Source organism: Phyllobates terribilis, unplaced genomic scaffold, assembly GCF_046119375.1.
Source record: "Phyllobates terribilis strain yellow unplaced genomic scaffold, ASM4611937v1 Scaffold_10__3_contigs__length_209671492, whole genome shotgun sequence".
Lineage (NCBI taxonomy): Eukaryota > Metazoa > Chordata > Amphibia > Anura > Dendrobatidae > Phyllobates > Phyllobates terribilis.
This window is the reverse complement of record NW_027362770.1, coordinates 158,344,605-158,359,695: the sequence shown is the minus strand read 5'-3', so window position 1 is coordinate 158,359,695 and position 15,091 is coordinate 158,344,605. Positions and strand designations below refer to the sequence as shown.

The following is a 15,091-nucleotide window of genomic DNA, read 5'->3' as shown; positions in this document are numbered from 1 at the left end:
AGCTGGGAATGTCCAGCTGCGAATGTCCAGCTCGGAATGTCCAGCTGCGAATGTCCAGCTCGGAATGTCCAGCTGGGAATGTCCAGCTCGGAATGTTCAGCTGGGAATGTTCAGCTCGGAATGTTCAGCTTGGAATGTTCAGCTGGGAATGTTCAGCTCGGAATGTTCAGCTTGGAATGTTCAGCTCGGAATGTTCAGCTTGGAATGTTCAGCTTGGAATGTTCAGCTCAGAATGTTCAGCTTGGAATGTTCAGTTGTGAATGTTCAGCTGGGAATGTCCAGCTGGGAAAGTTCAGCTGGGAATGTCCAGCTGGGAATGTTCAGGTGGGAATATCCAGCTGGGAATGTTCAGCTGGGAATGTTCAACTGGGAATGTCCAGCTGGGAATGTCCAGCTCGGAATGTTCAGCTGGGAATGTCCATCTGGGAATGTCCAGCTAAGAATGTCCAGCTGCGAATGTCCAGCTGGGAATGTTCAGCTGGGAATGTTCAGCTGGGAATGTTCAGCTCGGAATGTTCAGCTTGGAATGTTCAGCTCGGAATGTTCAGCTTGGAATGTTGAGCTTGGAATGTTCAGGTGGGAATGCTCAGCTGGGAATGTCCAGCTGGGAATGTTCAGGTGGGAATATCCAGCTGGGAATGTTCAGCTGGGAATGTCCAGCTGGGAATGTCCAGCTGGGAATGTCCAGCTGGGAATGTCCAGCTGGGAATGTTCAGTTCGGAATGTTCAGCTCGGAATGTTCAGCTCGGAATGTTCAGCTTGGAATGTCCAGCTGGGAATGTTCAGGTGGGAATGTTCAGCTGGGAATGTTCAGCTCGGAATGTTCAGCTCGGAATGTTCAGCTTGGAATGTCCAGCTGGGAATGTTCAGCTGGGAATGTTCAGCTTGGAATGTCCAGCTGGGAATGTTCAGCTTGGAATGTTCAGCTGGGAATGTTCATCTCGGAATGTTCAGCTGGGAATGTTCATCTCGGAATGTTCAGCTGGGAATGTTCAGCTCGGAATGTTCAGCTCGGAATGTTCAGCTTGGAATGTTCAGCTCGGAATGTTCAGCTTGGAATGTTCAGCTGTGAATGTTCAGCTGGGAATGTCCAGCTGGGAATGTTCAGCTGGGAATGTCCAGCTGGGAATGTTCAGGTGGGAATATCCAGCTGGGAATGTTCAGCTGGGAATGTCCAGCTGGGAATGTTCAGCTGGGAATGTCCAGCTGCGAATGTTCAGCTCGAAATGTCCAGCTGGGAATGTCCAGCTCGGAATGTTCAGCTGGGAATGTCCAGCTGCGAATGTTCAGCTCGGAATGTCCAGCTCGGAATGTTCAGCTGGGAATGTCCAGCTGCGAATGTTCAGCTCGGAATGTTCAGCTTGGAATGTTCAGCTCAGAATGTTCAGCTTGGAATGTTCAGCTGTGAATGTTCAGCTGGGAATGTTCAGCTCGGAATGTCCAGCTGGGAATGTCCAGCTCGGAATGTTCAGCTGGGAATGTTCAGCTGGGAATGTTCAGCTGGGAATGTTCAGCTCGAAATGTTCAGCTGGGAATGTTCAGCTGGGAATGTTCAGCTCGGAATGTTCAGCTCGGAATGTTCAGCTCGGAATGTTCAGCTCGGAATGTTCAGCTCAGAATGTTCAGCTCAGAATGTTCAGCTGGGAATGTTCAGCTGGGAATGTCCAGCTGGGAATGTTCAGCTTGGAATGTCCAGCTGGGAATGTTCAGCTGGGAATGTCCAGCTGCGAATGTTCAGCTCGGAATGTCCAGCTCGGAATGTCCAGCTGGGAATGTCCAGCTGGGAATGTCCAGCTGGGAATGTCCAGCTGGGAATGTCCAGCTGGGAATGTCCAGCTCGGAATGTTCAGCTGGGAATGTCCAGCTGCGAATGTTCAGCTCGGAATGTCCAGCTCAGAATGTTCAGCTCGGAATGTTCAGCTCGGAATGTTCAGCTTGGAATGTTCAGCTGGGAATGTCCAGCTCGGAATGTTCAGCTGGGAATGTTCAGCTCGGAATGTTCAGCTGGAAATGTTCAGCTCAGAATGTTCAGCTCAGAATGTTCAGCTGGGAATGTTCAGCTGGGAATGTTCAGCTCGGAATGTTCAGCTGGGAATGTTCAGCTCGGAATGTTCAGCTCGGAATGTTCAGCTTGGAATGTTCAGCTCGGAATGTTCAGCTGGGAATGTCCAGCTGGGAATGTTCAGCTGGGAATGTCCAGCTGGGAATGTTCAGGTGGGAATATCCAGCTGGGAATGTTCAGCTGGGAATGTCCAGCTGGGAATGTTCAGCTGCGAATGTTCAGCTCGGAATGTCCAGCTCGGAATGTTCAGCTCGGAATGTCCAGCTGCGAATGTTCAGCTCGGAATGTCCAGCTGGGAATGTCCAGCTCGGAATGTTCAGCTGGGAATGTCCAGCTGCGAATGCTCAGCTCGGAATGTCCAGCTGGGAATGTCCAGCTCGGAATGTTCAGCTGGGAATGTTCAGCTCGGAATGTTCAGCTGGGAATGTTCAGCTGGGAATGTTCAGCTTGGAATGTTCAGCTGGGAATGTTCAGCTGGGAATGTTCAGCTGGGAATGTTCAGCTCGGAATGTTCAGCTCGGAATGTTCAGCTTGGAATGTTCAGCTCGGAATGTTCAGCTTGGAATGTTCAGCTGTGAATGTTCAGCTTGGAATGTCCAGCTGGGAATGTTCAGCTGGGAATGTCCAGCTGGGAATGTTCAGGTGGGAATATCCAGCTGGGAATGTTCAGCTGGGAATGTCCAGCTGGGAATGTTCAGCTGGGAATGTACAGCTGCGAATGTTCAGCTGGGAATGTCCAGCTCGGAATGTTCAGCTGGGAATGTCCAGCTGGGAATGTCCAGCTCTGAATGTTCAGCTGGGAATGTCCAGCTGCTAATGTTCAGCTCGGAATGTCCAGCTGGGAATGTCCAGCTGGGAATGTTCAGCTCGGAATGTTCAGCTCGGAATGTTCAGCTCGGAATGTTACATAGTGATACATAGTTTGTAAAGCCGAATAAAGACTTGCGTCCATCAAGTTCGACCTGTAAGTTCTGTAGTTGCTAAAGTTGATCCAGAGGAGGGCAAAAACCCCAAATGATTTAGCCAATCTTCACCTGAGGAAAAATTCCCTCCCGACTCTGAAACCAGCAGTCAGAATAAATCCCTGTATCAACCTACTATTTTATTCTATTTTTAAGTATATGCAGAAATCTGCCTGGTATCTAGAAAAGCATCCAGTCCCCGCTTGAACTGGTGTAGTGAATCCGACATTACCGTCTCCTCACTCAGTGAATTCCATATTCTCACTGCTCTTACCGTAAAGAACCCCTTCCTATGCTGGTGCTGAAACCTTTTCTCTTCCAGTCTTAGTGAGTGCCCTCTTGTTACCGTAATATCCCTCCTTTTGAACAAATCCCGGGCAAGGTCTCTATACTGTCCCCTAACATATTTGTACACATTTATTATGTCCCCCCTCAACCTTCTCTTTTCCAGGCTGAATAGTCCTAGTTTTGCCAACCTCTCTGGGTATTGCAGTCCCTCCATTCCCTTTATTAATTTTGTTGCCCTCCTTTGTACCTTTTCAAGCTCATTTATATCCTTTCTATATATTATATGTTCAGCTGGGAATGTCCAGCTGGGAATGTTCAGGTGGGAATATCCAGCTGGGAATGTTCAGCTGGGAATGTCCAGCTGGGAATGTTTAGCTGGGAATGTCCAGCTGGGAATGTCCAGTTGGGAATGTTTAGCTCGGAATGTTCAGCTCGGAATGTCCAGCTGGGAATGTTCAGCTCGGAATGTTCAGCTCGGAATGTTCAGCTCGGAATGTCCAGCTGGGAATGTTCAGCTGGGAATGTTCAGCTCGGAATGTTCAGCTCGGAATGTTCAGCTGGGAATGTCCAGCTCGGAATGTTCAGGTGGGAATGTTCAGCTGGGAATATCCAGCTGGGAATGTTCAGCTGGGAATGTCCAGCTGGGAATGTCCAGCTCGGAATGTTCAGCTGGGAATGTCCAGCTCGGAATGTTCAGCTCGGAATGTTCAGCTCGGAATGTTCAGCTCGGAATGTTCAGCTGGGAATGTTCAGCTCGGAATGTTCAGCTCGGAATGTTCAGCTCGGAATGTCCAGCTGGGAATGTTCAGCTCGGAATGTTCAGCTCGGAATGTTCAGCTCGGAATGTTCAGCTCGGAATGTTCAGCTCGGAATGGTTTTCCTTGGAATATTGAGCGCGGAATGCTGAGCTTTGTATAACCCCGCTCACACCATTGATTGGCAGCTTTCTGTGTACATTGTATATTGACACAGAGCTACTAATCAGTGCTGGAGACGTAGTTGGACTAGGAACCACGAGAATCCTAGTCCTGTAGTGATAAACTCCTGCTGATAAAACACTGATTTTATTGAAACAACAGTACAACGCCTACTAAGTGACACATCGCTGAAATCGGGCTCTCTGTCCCTACATCACGAAGCTGTCAGATTATATATCAAAAACCTTCTGACAGATTCAATTTAAGAAAAGCTCCTGTATAGAGGAAAAAGTTCTTATAGGACACCCTTTCAACCCTCCAGCTCCTTTCGCACAATCCCAGATTGAAAATAATAAAAATGGCTGCCAGGAGACCCTGATGTTTTTTTTATGGACAGCACTCAGACCGAAAATACGGTTGTGGGAACAAGTCCTTACATGTATTTTTTTCATATTTTGGCTTTTTTTTCATATCATGATCTTAATGAAAAAAAGTATTCTTGCAATTTTCACACTGGCCATTGGGGCTTTTTTAGACCTATACTTTTTGTTCTTTCAAGAAGAGTTTTCAGCAGACTCCTTATCAGAAGAGGCAGGTTTATAACGAGAGGTAACAACTCTATACACAGCGAATTACACAGAACCCAGCATTCACAATAGGCGATTTCACTGCTCCTCTTTCCATCATAATGACTTTGCACACGCTCATTAGATGCTTCTATAAAAAAAAAATAGGACTAGAGTCTGTTCATTGCTGCTAATGTACATGTAGATTTCCTAAAGCATCATTAAGTTAGAAAAAAAATCCCCGGTGGCCAGTGTAAAAATTGCAAGATTTACAATTTTGTTTGCGATAAAAATTGTAATATATGGGAAAAATAAATTACCCCAAAAAATAAATTTAATCTTAAAATTTGATTTAGATAATAGGTCATTCCCTTTAAGATAACCATACAGTACGATTTGTCATCCAAACTATTTTTCTTGGTTCTTCTAGATTGTTGCGCATGTATTCTTCAAATTTCCTGTAGCGTTTCGCCAAAAATTGGTCTGTTCCCATACTATGCCATGGATATGTTTCCTATACTATCAACTATTACCCTTTATTGCAGGACTTCATGCAGAGATGTCAGTACCTGAAAACGTCCCCGGTATTCATGAAGTGTGATCATGCCGTCAACCCTGACCCTTTCATTGCCATCTGTGAGAATGACATGTGTGACTGTGCAGAGGACGTGCACTGTCCGTGTCACACCTTCCTGGAATATGCAAGAACCTGCGCCCAGCAAGGCGTCATTGTCGGCAGCTGGCCAATAGAAACTACTTGCAGTAAGTTAAACAAAAAAATTACAATTATTATTGCATTTGCAACTTTTTAGGTCTAATTTTTTTGAATTTTTCACCTTTTTTGAATTTTTTCATCTTTTTCTTTTTAGAATTTTCTCCTTTTTAAAGTTTATTTTACATTTGTTCTTCTGTTTTTTTTTTCTATGTTCATCGCTGTGGGCAGGGTTTGGGGTTTACAGATGTTTTTGGCAGATTTATCAATTGCAATTTTTGTGCAAATCCATCCCAGGTACCCTCACTGGAGTGATTTTATGCATATCTTTTTTTTTTTGCAAAAACATTTCGACATTTTAATGGAACATTTAAGACAAAAAATTGCTAAAAAAAGGTTAAAGACAAAAATAAAAAACATTCTTAATATCGAACAAAATTCGTGAGCCACGTGCGCTAATTTGAAAAATTTGGCGCAAAAAAGTCAAAGAATGCAACAAGACGGAAAAAAAAGAAATGTGACAACCCCCAACCCGCGAAAATGATGAATTGGACCCAGAGAGTTTAATACATTCATCTTTTGCAAGTGTCACTGTAAGTTTTATAATGGCTTTTACACATGAGGCTGAGTGGTACTACAAAAAATGGATATTATTTATTCTAATGGGGCAAGACATAAGAAAGATGTAAAAAATGTTACTTTTATTGTTCCGGTGCATTTTTAATACTAACAGACTAGTATTTTGTCATTTTATGTGTCCATTTGTTATGCAGAATTATAGATATCCATGGTTACAGACTACAAACAAACTCTCTGTAGTCAGCAGTTATAACCACTTCCATTGTTCTCCTATTTTTCTCTAACAACTCTCCCTTTTTTAGCAAAGAGTATAGGATGTAAGGAGTGGAAGGATTTTCCCTTTTCTCTTGGTAATATGGAACTAGGTGTTTTATTCAGTTACATGTATTTCTGTGTGGTTGCAATCTGTGGAGGGATGGATGTTTTTTCAATTTGTTTTTGGTAATTATGTATTTTTTTCATTTTTCTGTTATCCCATATATTGTAGAGAGGGGTTTCAGGTTAATTCTAGGGTGCTGGAAGATGGGTGCGTGTGCCTTTAGCACTAGAGAATTTACAAGTAGCAGACCGCTTGAGGTTGGGAAGAAAAATCCCGCAAGAGTAGCCTTACTTCCCCTGGAAGGTAGGAGGTGTCCACTCTCTTGGCAGAAAAACCCCATAAGAGGAGGCTTACTTTCTCTGGGAGGTACGAAGTGCCTGCACACGTGGCAGAAAAACCCCACAATAGTAGGGTTACTTCCCCTGGGAAGTAGGAAGTGCCTACACACTTGGGAAAAAAACTTTGCAAGAGGAGGCTTACTTCCCCTTGGAGGCAGGAGGTGCTTACAGACTTGGTAGGAAAACCCCACAAGGGAAGGCTTACTTCCCCTGTGAGGTAGTATGTGCCTATATACTTAGCAGAAAAACTCCGCAAGAGGAGGCTTACTTTCCGTGGGCGGTAGGAGGTGTCTAAACACTTGGCAGAAAAATCCCGCAAGAGGAGGCTTACTTTCCCTGGGATGTAGGAGGTAATTACACACTTGGCAGAAAATCCCCACTAGAGGAGGTTACTTACCCTGGGAGAAAGGAAGTCCCTTCTTACTAGGCAGAAAAAACCCTCAAGATGAGGCTTACTTCCCCTGGGAGGTATGAGGAGTCTACACATTTGGCTGAAAATCCCAACTAGAGGAGGATTACTGACCCTGAGAGATAGAAGGTGTCTAAACACTTGGCAAAAAATCTTGCAAGAGGAGGCTTACTTCCCCTGAGAAGTAGGAGATGCCTACACACTTGGCAGAAAACCTACAAGAGGAGGCTTACTTCCCCTGAGAAGTAGGAGATGCCTACACACTTGGCAGAAAACCTACAAGAAGAGGCTTACTTCCCTTAGGGAGTTGGAGATGCCTACACACCTGGCAAAAAAACCCACAAGAGGAGTCTTATGTAGCGCCCCAAGCTTTCGGTCACTACAGAGGTATTGCATCTCACCCAGAGGTGTGATATCTCACTTCCAGGTGAGGATGGAGTGTGGCTCAGGACCCTAACACCCACATGCACTACACCACATTTCCGGGGGGCAGGGCGACAATGCTCCCGGGTGTGAGCACAACTGCCCCTGTCCCTGGCTGGAGTGGGAGGAGGGAACACCTAGAAAGGGGGAACCCGGTAGTGTGTGTGACGCGCCCCCTGGGACATATTCCTTTTTGAGGGGAATACCCGGCACCGGATCAGATGGGGGGGGGGTTGTAGTCTCCGAGCGGCTGTGACCCGGTCCCGTGCCCAGGGCGTCAAGCTCAGTGTTATGTGGCAGCTTTACAGATGTTACTAAAGTTCTTTTGTGTCGACTACGCCACCCGTTGTGATGCGGTCACTGTGGCCGCCGCTGCAGCAGGGTCCGCTGAGGCTGATGGTGGATGCGCAGCTTGGTGGGATCACCCCCAACGGGAGGGGTATAGCCTCAGAGGGGACAGGCGCAGAGGATGGGGGTTGTTGTGGTGCGGTGCAGCCGGCAATGAAGACAGACTCGGGTTGTGCAGTTAAGGGTGTTTACTTACTGCAGATGTTGTACTGGTCACTCCAGCTGCTAGTGACCACCCGAGCCGTGCTGCGTCCACCAGGTCCTGGATCCAGCCAACCCCCAAACAAGTCCGGAGCGTGGCCCTGAGCTCTCCCTCTGTCCTTTCTTCAGCCGTCCCCACCAGTGATTCACCTAGGTCCAGCTCCCTCGGGCCTTCTGTTGGGACACCCTTGGCCCTGGGTTCCCTGACCCTTCATGTGGTGTGCCTTCGGGGTGAATGTGATGGGTGACCGTGGCAAACGCTGCCCACGATCTCCGGTCTCTGGCTAGGGATTGTTTTTGCCCCCACCAGCTTGGGTTCCGGTACCCTGATGCTGACTCCTCACCCGGTGCTCTAATTTGGGTTCTTGGGTCCCTTCAGTCTTCCCCCTCTGGGTACTCCTTCTTTGCTCCTCTCTCACTCAGGGTCTCTCTCTTGCTGCAGGCTGACTTCCTCTCTGCTTGCTGTCTGCTCCTCTGCAGCTGTCTTGTTCTCTGCATCTGACTCTCTGCGTCTGACCCTGATTCTAGTTGGTGCCCACCTTATATACACCCTCTATGTGTGAGCTCAGGTGACCAGCACCCAATGAGCTCCTATCTTTACCCAGGCTGCTTCCCCTATCTGCCCCTACACTACATGGGATGTACCACCCCCCTCCCACTCCAGCCAGGAACAGGCTCGGTTGTACCTGCACATTTCTAAGTGGGAGTACCGTCGGCCTGCTCCTCTGAAATGGGATGTATGTAGTGCATGCAGTCTATCTGAGCTCAGTTCCACACTCCATCCTTACCCGGGAGTGGAATATCACACCTCTGGGTTGAGGTGCAATACCCCTGTAGCAGCCGAATCCTCAGGGTGCTACATTCCCCCCTGGTAAATCACAGCACGTCCTCGGGCTGTAAAGACATAAATAACACCAAAACATACAAAATTTTTCATATAAACATATAAAACATATAAAACATTATATATATAAAACTTTTTTATATAAACATTCTCGTAGACTTCTCTTGTCTCTGGTTCCTCCTCCGGACACTGTGCACCGTGTGTCCGGGAAAAGTGCGACAGTCTCTTAGAAAATCTGGTTTTCTATAAAACCGGTAGGGGGCGCTTTAGGACGCGCAACTATATACAGGGGAAGTTGGCCGCTCTCAGTCCTCGGCCAGGTAGAGGGAAGGGAATGGCTGCTCACAGTCCTCAGCCTGTAGGATGAAGGGGTTAACGGGTAAACAGTTCACTGGTCCCAACGGGGACTATATATAAGTATCAACAGTTTCTTTATACCCCGGTCGGGTAACTATTTACAGCACCTGCTCTGCCGTACTCAACGGCGTCTTCCTCCTGCTCTTTGAACTTCAGACCCGTCCGGGTCCTCTTGCTCCTCCTCGCACCGCAACTCCTCCTCCGTCAGGCGGTGTACGTGGAGGGCGTAAGGTCCTTTGGCACACTTGTGCCGGGTAAAGGTGACCTCATCTCCGATGTAGAGGTCACGACCTCTGTGCCCCTCCGGCAGATGGGACTCCACGTCTCTGCGCGTGACAAAGACGTCGCCGTGGGTGTTGTTGTCTCGAATGAAGCCCCACCCGTGCTGCTGGTTGAACTTTATTACAGTCCCGGTGGTACGGGGACTGTGCGCTGCACGGGGGTCCCTCCTGGTCCGGCTCTTTTGCTCGGCGCTCCTTATTTGGGCCTGTTGTTCCCGGACCCGCCTCTCTCTCCGCTCCCTCGCGAACTCCTCGAGCTGCTGTCGGCAACACTCGGCGCGGTCTGCTGCAGCTGCCCTAGTTTCCTGAGTGAACCCCATTAGATCTTCTCCAGTGGGGTCCCACTCAAACTGCGCTTCCGCTAGCGGGGGCGAGATCCGTGCCACGGGCTTCGGAGCCGGAATCAGGGGTTCATCCAGGGGTCTTAGTCTCTGCTGCCGTTCCAGCTCATGGTATCCTTCGGGCCAGATGAAGGGCCGCCCGTCCGGCCATGTGAGCTGGCTGAACAAGTCCTTCCCCAGGTGTGGCACCCTTGGTTTTACGGGCGCGGGCGCGGTGGTGGTGGCGCCCGGGTTGCCCAGGCCTTGCGGCCAGGCCTGGGGCACCTGGAAGGTGAAGGGCACCGTTAATACGGCGGCGCCCTGGGCTACCTGGCCTTGCGGCCAGGCCGGAGGCTCCGCGGAGGTAGGGGGCGCTGTTGGTGATGCGGCGCCCGGGGGTACTAGGCCTTGCGACCAGGCTGGTGGTATTTCCTGCTTTGTCACGCTCCGGGTCGAGGCGCGTGACGTCACAGGGGTCGCTGCGGCGGCTTCCGGTCGGGGCCTAGTCCATTGCGGTGACGTGGCGGCTACGGGCACAGCAGGGGGACTTTCGGGCTCTGCGACGGGGAGCTGGGGCAGGTGAGCGGTGTCACGGCTTGGGGTATAGGCGTCCCCTTTACCTGCCTCCATGCGTTCGGCTCCCTCCTCGGCGCCGTCTCCGGCCTTGGGTCCTCCCGCGCCATCCTCAGAGGCGGTCTGCTTCCTCTTCCAGGGTAGCGTGCTCCTCTGCTTGGTCTCTGCGTGCTGAGCCATCTCCCGGCTCCACTCCGCCAGTATCTCCCGCTGTACCCGGGCCATCCTCCGTGCGAGGCCCTCCAGGGCAGTTTGTGCACACTCCCGGTCTCGGGGGAGCTGTGCAAGGATCTCCGCTAGACCTAGCGGGGTTGTGGACTCTAGCAGGCTCCTGACCATCGGGTCGGTGCTGCTCTGCTCTGCTTCCGGCAGGCTCCTGGCCAGCGGGCCGGTGCTGCTCTGCCCTCCTTCCTCGGACTCTAGCAGACTCCTGGCCAGCGGGCCGGTGCTGTTCTGCTTTCTCTCCATCTCCGGGTGAGCTTTTCTGCTGCTCCTTTCCAGGCTTCCTGCCTCCGGGTGCGCTCGCTCCAGACTGCTCCAAGCGACACCCATCTTTTCTCTTCTCTTTCGTCTCCTCCCACTTAGAGGGCGGTCCCGGGGCAACTTGGTGATTGTCAGCTCCAGGGGTAGTTCTTTCACGCTGACAGACACCTCCAGCATCACAGTCTCTGTTGGTGGGGGCGGTTTCCACTTTTGGCGCCATTTTCTGTCCCGGCCCACGATGGGAGGTGGCCTCTTGCCCTCCTTTGGCACGCCCATAATGGCGTCCGCTGCTCTTCCAAGGCGGGAAATCTGCGGTTTTGGCGGGAAGCGTCGCCCAGTGGCGGGAAACTCTGCAGATGGCGGGAACAAGCTGGAAATGGCGGACAATCGGCGGGAAACGACTGGTGATGGAGTCCGATGGCGTGGACCCTCCGGAACCGGCGGGAGACTTCTTTCTGAGGTAAACTTGCACTTTTCTTCAGGCACGCAGTACCCGGGTGTTGCGGGCACGTAATCCTGCCGACTACGCCAAAGTTGACGCGCCCCCTGGGACATATTCCTTTTTGAGGGGAATACCCGGCACCGGATCAGATGGGGGGGGGGGTTGTAGTCTCCGAGCGGCTGTGACCCGGTCCCGTGCCCAGGGCGTCAAGCTCAGTGTTATGTGGCAGCTTTACAGATGTTACTATAGTTCTTTTGTGTCGACTACGCCACCCGTTGTGATGCGGTCACTGTGGCCGCCGCTGCAGCAGGGTCCGCTGAGGCTGATGGTGGATGCGCAGCTTGGTGGGATCACCCCCAACGGGAGGGGTATAGCCTCAGAGGGGACAGGCGCAGAGGATGGGGGTTGTGGTGGTGCGGTGCAGCCGGCAATGAAGACAGACTCGGGTTGTGCAGTTAAGGGTGTTTACTTACTGCAGATGTTGTACTGGTCACTCCAGCTGCTAGTGACCACCCGAGCCGTGCTGCGTCCACCAGGTCCTGGATCCAGCCAACCCCCAAACAAGTCCGGAGCGTGGCCCTGAGCTCTCCCTCTGTCCTTTCTTCAGCCGTCCCCACCAGTGATTCACCTAGGTCCAGCTCCCTCGGGCCTTCTGTTGGGACACCCTTGGCCCTGGGTTCCCTGACCCTTCATGTGGTGTGCCTTCGGGGTGAATGTGATGGGTGACCGTGGCAAACGCTGCCCACGATCTCCGGTCTCTGGCTAGGGATTGTTTTTGCCCCCACCAGCTTGGGTTCCGGTACCCTGATGCTGACTCCTCACCCGGTGCTCTAATTTGGGTTCTTGGGTCCCTTCAGTCTTCCCCCTCTGGGTACTCCTTCTTTGCTCCTCTCTCACTCAGGGTCTCTCTCTTGCTGCAGGCTGACTTCCTCTCTGCTTGCTGTCTGCTCCTCTGCAGCTGTCTTGTTCTCTGCATCTGACTCTCTGCGTCTGACCCTGATTCTAGTTGGTGCCCACCTTATATACACCCTCTATGTGTGAGCTCAGGTGACCAGCACCCAATGAGCTCCTATCTTTACCCAGGCTGCTTCCCCTATCTGCCCCTACACTACATGGGATGTACCACCCCCCTCCCACTCCAGCCAGGAACAGGCTCGGTTGTACCTGCACATTTCTAAGTGGGAGTACCGTCGGCCTGCTCCTCTGAAATGGGATGTATGTAGTGCATGCAGTCTATCTGAGCTCAGTTCCACACTCCATCCTTACCCGGGAGTGGAATATCACACCTCTGGGTTGAGGTGCAATACCCCTGTAGCAGCCGAATCCTCAGGGTGCTACATGTGGGTGGGGAGATTAGATCCAGGGTGCACTGGAAAGGAGGACTATATAAGCTGGGCACCATCTTTGAGTCAAAGAGAGAAGGAGGGAGAGAAGGAGACTGGGAGCAGGGGCTCTGTACGAGCTCTGCTCCGCGGGCAGGCCAAGTCACAAGGCCTGGGCCTGGAGGAGAAGAAAGGAAAGGAGAGGAACAGAGGAGGCTCCGGGAGTGGAGTGAAGGGACCCAGGGGTGCGGACCGGCCAGTTGCCACCGTACGCCCGCCGCTACCAGAGTAGGGGGGTCAGGCCAAGCAAGGGAACCGGATCCCTCATCTAGTGGAGGAGAGCAACTACAGCTAGTAACCGAAGGCCGTGGCATTGCACATGTTACGGCCCCTCACTACACCCGTTAGGAAAGCACTATATAGGGCCCAGGAAAATGGAACAAACGTTTGCCCGCCAAGGCCCGAGGCAACTGGACAGAAACGTGGTCAATTGTGGGGTACAACGGGCCAGAGAGAGGACACACGAAGGGGGTCCTGAAAAGCATTCCAAAATTACCTGGGAGTTGGCCGAGCCCCTCACCTGGTGAGCACAGTACGAAGTGGGCAGCCATTACCTGCAGAAGTGGCTTGGAGTGTAAAACTGTGAGTAAAGACCCTGGACTGCATCACTGGACTCTGAGTCATTACTGTTGCTCCCGCGCACCATCACCCCCACTATCTGCGCTCACTGCCCTGAGGCTATACTCCTCCCGTGGGGAGTTATACTACCCCCTGCTGCACATACAACATCAGCCTCAGCGGTCTGCCCTGCAGCGGCGGTTCTCAGTGACCACAATCCACGGGTGGCGTAGTCAGCCATTTAAACATTAAAAACCAAATAAACAGATCCCGCACTGGTTTGACCACCCTGAGCCACGGGACCGGGTCGCCGCCACGGAGACTACAAACCCCCAGCATTACACAGAAACCCGGCTCCGGGTATTCCCCCACACACGGCCCAGGGGGCGCGTCACTTACTTCCCTTGAGATGCAGAAGGTGTCTAAACACTTGCCAGACAACTCCTGTAAGAGTAGGCTTACTTCCTTGGGGATGTAGGAGGTAACTACAAATTTGGCAAAAAATCCCTGCTAGAAGAGGCTTACTTCCCCGGGAAGTAGGAGGAGCCTACACACGTGGCAGAAAAACTCACAATAGGAGGCTTACTTCCCGTGGGAAATAGGAGATGCCTACACACTTGGCAGAAAACCCCCACGAGAAGAGGCTTACTTCCCTTGGGATTTAGAAGGTGTCTAAACACTTTCCAGATAACTTCTGTAAGAGTAGGCTTACTTCCTCGGGAACGTAGGAGGTAACTACACATTTGGCAAAAAATCCCTGCTAGAAGAGGCTTACTTCCCCTGGGAGGTAGGAGGTGTCTACACACTTGGCAGAAAATCCTCATTAGAGGAGGCTTAACTCCCCTGGGAGGTAGTAACTAGCAGAAAAATCCCACAAGACGAGGCTTACATCCCTTGAATCTGCGAGGTATAAGGGAAGTACACACTTTAATTGTGTAGGAAAAATCTTGATTCGAAACTTTAACTCTTAAGATTTCATACAAGTCCCCATGAGTTTCTGTTACAGCACCTGTTCAAGTCACGTAATTCTGCTGGATCAGAGACCATAAGAACTTTACAAAGGGTCGTATGGAAGGGAGCCTGACTGCAGGATCAGACTACCGAGGGCATGTTTGTAGTCTGTTACCATGGAGACATATTATTCTGCATAGGATCTTTTGATGTAAATGGTTTGCAATCGAAATTACTTGCAACGTTACTTATTTTTCAGGTGCATAGGGACTATTGTAAACTTTGGTTATGAATTTCTATTGAGATTGTCAATCTTGTATTTATGCAGAGCCCCAATGTCCACATGGAATGGTGTACAATGAATGTGTGTCGCCGTGTGTTAAATCCTGCCAGAGTCTTGATATTAATGAAGTGTGCCAAGAACAGTGCACTGATGGCTGCAGTTGTCCTGGTACGTATAATCGTCATATAAGTCTACCTTTTTCTTTAAATAAAGCCGACCCAGTGATCAGCTGATCACAACAAATCTACAGAAGCTACAAAATCATCAGGAAAGATTGATCGAGGTGATCTGTGGCTGGTCACGTTTTCTACAGTGGCCACTACAGGCAAAATAAAGTATTACACGTTGGCATTAATGAATGGACACCATGTAATAAATGGCTGGGCCAGTTCCTCCCTTTACTCTTCGTTTTCAGCTTTCTGCATTGGGCAATAGAGGGGTTTCCAAGTGGAGGACGCCATGTTTTTATGTCCTATAGTTAGTCCTCTCATCT

At 50.5% G+C, this 15,091-nt stretch overlaps 1 protein-coding gene across 1 annotated transcript in view; it reads left to right on the top strand.

Moving 5' to 3' along the window:
• Nucleotides 1-15,091, top strand: part of VWF (von Willebrand factor) — a 344,529-nt gene that overhangs the window by 18,954 nt on the left and 310,484 nt on the right. The window contains exons 7-8 of the mRNA XM_073649985.1: nt 5,341-5,557; nt 14,644-14,766. Of these exons, the coding sequence (XP_073506086.1) occupies nt 5,341-5,557; nt 14,644-14,766 (340 nt within the window). The remainder of the gene's footprint in view (nt 1-5,340; nt 5,558-14,643; nt 14,767-15,091) is intronic.